This window comes from Pungitius pungitius, chromosome 2 (assembly GCF_949316345.1).
Source record: "Pungitius pungitius chromosome 2, fPunPun2.1, whole genome shotgun sequence".
Classification (NCBI taxonomy): Eukaryota; Metazoa; Chordata; class Actinopteri; order Perciformes; family Gasterosteidae; genus Pungitius; species Pungitius pungitius.
Genome location: NC_084901.1, coordinates 3,892,245 through 3,897,849, shown reverse-complemented (window position 1 = coordinate 3,897,849; position 5,605 = coordinate 3,892,245). Strand labels below are relative to the sequence as shown.

At 51.0% G+C, this 5,605-nt stretch overlaps 1 protein-coding gene across 1 annotated transcript; it reads right to left on the bottom strand.

Annotated features, from left to right (window-relative positions):
* Positions 1 to 282: 282 nt before the first annotated feature.
* lrrc4.1 (leucine rich repeat containing 4.1) lies at positions 283 to 4,787 on the bottom strand. The gene is made up of 2 exons (XM_062559943.1): positions 4,308 to 4,787; positions 283 to 4,189 (listed from the first exon to the last, which is right to left on the bottom strand). Exon 2 carries the CDS (start codon positions 3,928 to 3,930, stop codon positions 1,066 to 1,068), a length of 2,865 nt encoding a protein of 954 aa, XP_062415927.1. The 5' UTR covers positions 3,931 to 4,189; positions 4,308 to 4,787; the 3' UTR covers positions 283 to 1,065.
* Positions 4,788 to 5,605: the final 818 nt, after the last annotated feature.

Here is a 5,605-nt window from a genome sequence, read left to right as displayed (position 1 = left end):
GGGTTTATCATCGTTGAACAGCATTATGTAACGAGCATTTCAGTTAACAATAAATGTTGTAGCAGTGCTGCACTCGTCCGTGCACACACACACGCGCGCGCACACACACACCATTGCTTAATCTTTCAGCTTCCCAAAGCATTTAATAATCATCATAATATACACTTTTCTTCGGCCACACCTTGATGAAGGACCACGTCCACCCCTCGTCGGAGCGAAATAGAAGCCAAACCAAGCTCTGCCGTTACACATAAAGTATGTAATCATAGGAGGTGTTGAGAGATTAAAAAAAAAAAAAGAGGAAACACTATCCAGTTCTGCATTGTGATTCATTCTGCCTGAGTCATTCAGCACTCGTAGGGTTAAGGTATAGCTGCAGCGTCTTACTGCAGTGTCTAAAGCATTTGGATGATCGTTACAGTATACACCAGGAGAAGAAATGAAGAAAATAACATCTCTCTCTCTAATAACTTCATTTTTTTTTCTTCCAAAAATCCTTTTTATTGCATTTATAACATTTGGCACAGTACAAATTCTTGGTGCTTTTACAAGATAAACCTGTAAAAATTGACACTGACCTTTTTTTTCGGTTTTTGTTAAAGAAAGTCTTTTCGGTATAAATATTTTTTTTCCTTATCACTGCATTCTCTCTAGCATGGTGTAAAAATCACACAAAATGCCCCCTTTTCAAAACCAGACTACCCTCATTTGTCAAAGTCAAGACAGCATCTTAAACAACTCAGTTTTAAATAGAAGTTACAAGTTAGAAAATAGTTTCAATTTCTTTTTAATATATTTCTCTATCACCAGCCCATGGTAGTTTCAATTTGTCCATATATATATTTATTTATAAGCAATGTACAACAAGAAATCATCAATCTTTTTAAGTTTGCACTCTGTACAAAAAAAGTAGTTCCTGTCCTTTTTTTCGTTGTGCATTCTATTGCATGAGTTTATGAGGAAATGACGAAGGGGGCGAGGTAAAAGGGTTAGGTGGGAGCTAGGAACCTAGGAAGGAGGAGTCAGTTTTTTTTAAATTCAGGGGTGAGGGGGGGGGTCTTTTTTTTAAATCTGAGTCTCCTGCACCTTCTCCTTGGTGTGAGTCTTTACGACAAAGGGCTCAGCCAGCGCTGCGATGGCGCTGGGCAAGGTTCGAGGCAAAGAGTTCCCGACATTGTTGTCCGTCCATCTAGCCCCTTGGCCAGGTGGTTTGTAGGTGTTGTATTTAGGCTTTAGAGTGCTGTAGTCCATTTTGTGGGGGCTGTAGTCCACCTTGTGAGGGCTGTAATCAAGCTTCGGTCTCTGAGTGTGCGGACTGAAGTCGGACCTGAAGGCGCTGTAATCCGCTTTGTGCGGGCTGAAGTCTGTCTTGAAGGCGTTGTATTCGGTTGCAGTCACGTGGGGGGAGTAAGGGTCTCTGGGGTTGTAGGTACTGTCCGTTTTAGACCTCTGGGCGTTGTAGTCTGTTTTGGGCTTGGGCTGAGTGCTGTAGTCGGGCTTGAACGGGCTGTATTCGGGTTTAGATCTTGGGTGGGTGCCGTAGTCTGGCTTGAATGGACTGTATTCAGCTTTCGGGTTATGTTGCATGTTGTACTCCGACTTTAAGGGGCTGTAGTCATGTTTAGGTTTTGGTTGGGTGCTGTAATCTCGTTTGAATGGGCTGAGGTCGGTTTTCTGTCTTGGATGAGTGCCATAATCTGGTTTGAACGGGCTGTAGTCGGGTTTTGTTTTTGGGTGAGTGCCAAAGTCTGGTTTGTACTGGCTGTATTCTGCTTTCGGTTTGTGGGTGCTGTAGTCCGGTCTAAATGGGCTGTAGTCAGGCTTTGGTCTGTGAAGGCTAAAGTCTGGTGTCGATTTGTGAGTGCTGTAATCCGGGATGTATTTGTGGCCGCTGAAGTCCATATTTGGCTTGTATGTGGTATACTCAGCCTTGGGCTTATGAAGGGTGAAATCCGGCTGGGGTTTGTATTCGACCTTGGGTTTGTGAAAGCTGTAGTCAGTCTTGTGGCTGATGAAGTCCAGTTTGTGTATGCTGTTGTGGTCCCGGATCTCAGGCAACGTGAGAGCCGTCTCTTGTGCTGCGGACGCCGGTGGAGGAAGGTCTTCCTCATCCACCTGGATAATCTCCACGGTGCGAGCAGCGGCCACAGTGCTCCTCTGTTGGTGGCGCTTTCTCAGTTTATAGAAGGCAATGAGCATCACCGCAGCCATCAGTGTCACTGCTACGAAGCAACCTATGATGATCTTAGTGGTCTTCATCACTTCATCCAGGCTTGGGCCGGACCTCCCCGGTTTGCCGCTGACAGCCGTAAGTCCGGGCGCTACCGATGCCTTGGCTGCCCCCGCAGGGCTGTTGGTGCTTTGCAGTAGCACAGTCGGCGTGGAGATGAAGACCGGCTGAAAGACTGACGGGGAGGCAGTCGTAGTTGTTGCCCCTTGGCCTATCCCTCCTCCTCCAGCTACCCCAGCACCCGCCGCGGCGGCCGTGGTCGAGGTGGTTCTAGGTTTGGGCATTTCAGTGGTTGGCCCCAAGACTTCCACGGTCACCGTGGTAAAGTAACTCAAGTTGGACGTGTTGAGCTCTGCCGCGCTCACATTGAGGTAGGCCGACGCGTTGGAGTTACCGGCGGCATTGGACACCATGCAGGTGTACGTGCCCTTGTCCACAGCCAGGACATTTGAGAAATTAAGGGTGCCGTCATTCAGGATCGATATTCTCGGGTGGCTGGAGGCATGTGTCAGGACAGTCCCGTTGGGTAGCAGCCAGCGCACCGAAGACATCGGGGCCGTGCGGCAACGTAGCTCAGCCACTCTCCCCGCTGAGATGTTCAGGTCCCTTGGCGCGTCGGCAATAAACGGTGCAGAGCATTGGGTCGCAGCGCCCTCACCTCGGTCCACCTCAACCAGCTGTCGGCCTCTCATGCTCACGGGCGAGTGGCAACGTCCGCAGCAGGTCGAGTTAGTAGGGATGGACTCCCTTAGCCAGCGGGCTAACCATACCGCCTCGCAGCCACAGTTCCAAGGATTGTGGTGGAGATGGAGCTCCACCAGGTACTTGAGCGGGGAGAACAGATCGTGTGGCACAGCGCTCAGATTGTTGTGGGCCAGGTTCAGCTCCACCAATGAAGACAGGTCATCAAAACCGTTGCGCTCTATCACCGTTATCTGCGAGTTCATCACCCAGAGCTTTTTCAGCGAGCGCAGGCCTTTGAAAGAGCCAGGCTTTATATCCGGGAAGTGGTTTTCGGAGATCTCCAGCTCCTCCAGGCCCTTGAGGGGACTTAGGTTTGGCATGTCCCCCCTTATGTTGCACATGCCCAGGTTGAGGTACTTTAAGTTCTGCAGGCCCTCAAAAGCGCCTTCTGAGATGTACTCCAGTTTTCGCAACTCTCCCAGGTCCAACCGCATGAGGGAGGGCACCCGGTTGAAGGCGTAGGAGGGGATACTTTCAATGGGATTGTTCCTCAGCCAAAGTTCTCTGAGTTTGGACAGGTACTCAAAGGCCCCACTGGGCACCACCGTCAATCGGTTGTCAAAGAGCTCCAGCGTGTTGAGGCTGGTGAGTCCATTGAACGCGCCCACTTCAATCTGCCGTATGGCGTTTCGCCCGAGCTGGAGCACCTCGAGGTGGTGCAGGTGGCGGAAGGAGTCAGCCTGCACCGCCTCGATGGCGTTTTCCATCAGATTGAGGTGGCGCGTGTTGGCGGGGATGCCGGGCGGCACTCGGCTGAGGCCACGTCGCGTGCACACCACCTTCCCCTGCTGGTTACTACAGGAACACTGTGGTGGACAGCCCTGCGGTCCCTGAGACACCGCCGCCCCCGCCGAGGCCAGGGAGGTACTGCTCCACGCTTGCGCCATCAGGAAGACTACACAGAGCAGGGCGGCTTTCCTGGCACGATGCACAGCTACCCGCCCCAGGAGACTCATGATGTGGCACGTTCATAATTCAGCATCATCTGGGGGCAGGGGGGGGGGGGGGGGGGGTGTGGAGGAGGGATTGGGGAATGTAGCCGGCTGACTGATTGTGGCGTTACCAGTGACCAGAGAGAAGTCAAGGGGGATATGGGGGAGAATGTGGAGCTTGGGTGCTTGCTAAGCTATACTCAAAGAAGCAGCGTTTTTTTTTTTTTTTTGTGACTGCGCTCAGGGGTGGAAGGAGAAGGGGGGGCGGAGAGGGCTGGCTCTTCTGAAACGTGTAAATGAGTAAGACATGATGATAAATAAACCAACCAAGAGCCGTATTACAAGACAGAAGGGAGGGTTACAAATTGATGCAAAGAGGGGTTGAAACACTAGACACCTACCTCAAGTTATTATTACAGGTCCTTGAACTGTGACATATAGTTTCCTTCCTGTTTGCAATCAGAAAGAGCTGTGGTGTTCACACCAGATGTATGTATATCCCAAGAGCAGCAGATAAAGCCTTTTTTAATATATATATATATTTTTAATGTAATTGCTGTCAAAGCGCGTATCGAGCTTAACCACGACGAGCCCTTTTGTAAATCCACACGTCCAAAGAGAAAAGGTTCGAAAAGGCCCTTTTTTGTGAATGTTTTTCCTTTCCTCCCTTTTGTTGTTGTTAAGAAGAAAAAAAGAAGAAAAAGAATTGCAGATAAGAATCCAGTCAGGCTCCGAGAGCAGCAGCAGAGCTCCCCTGCTCGCTTCTCGCTGTCGGCTCCTCTTCTCTCGCTTGTCCTTGGAATCCGATAGTTGATCCCCCTGCTAGACACCTTGCCCAGGTCTCCATAGCACAGGCGACCACACCAACACTCGGGCAATTCTTCTTTTTTGTTGTTGTTGTTCACCAAAAAAAAAAAAAAAAATAGCCAGAAGAAAGCAAAGGAAAAAAGGAGGGGGGGGGTGGGGTGTGGGATCGAAGCGGGTTGAATGGAAATTCCACAGTCCCCTCAAAATGTTCTCTGCCTTGTGTTGGCGATGGTTTGGAGGTGAGATTGACAACTCAGTCAAAGGAGAGGTGGTGGTGGTGGGGGGGGGGGGTGAAGAAAAAAAAAAACAAGACCCCCTCCTCGCGGTATTCCTCTGTTCACCACTTTTTTTTTTTTTTTTTTTTAGTGGTCAATCAGTCGGTCGGTTGGTCAGTCTGACGGCCCCTCTCGCGCGCGCTCTTTCCCTCGCTCCCCCTTTTCAATGTGGCGTCGTGTCCACTTGATTTTTCTCCTTTTTTTTTCTCCCCCTTTCTTCTTCTTCTCCTCCTCCTCCCTCCGGGAGCAGCAGCAGCAGCAGCGGCGGCGGCGGCGGTCGGAAAGGACTACGCGGCTCACACTGGCTTCATTGGCTTTGCTCCTCTTCTTAACTAGCCAGACGCTCGAGCCGCGGTGGCGAAAAGCGGGCGATTGCAAACGGGCTCGCGCACAAACGCACGCACGCGCGCACTAACGCACGCACGCGCGCACTAACGCACGCACGCGCGCACTAACTCTCTTTTGCGCTCTCTCGCTCGCTCGCTCGGCCGCGCGCGCACACGCCGTCCATGCGAAACACACACACGCACGCACACACGGACAGAAGCAGCGGTGGTGAGCACACAGCAGCTGCAGCCCGCCTCCCCTGCACTTCCCAATAATCCGTCAATTTCTTC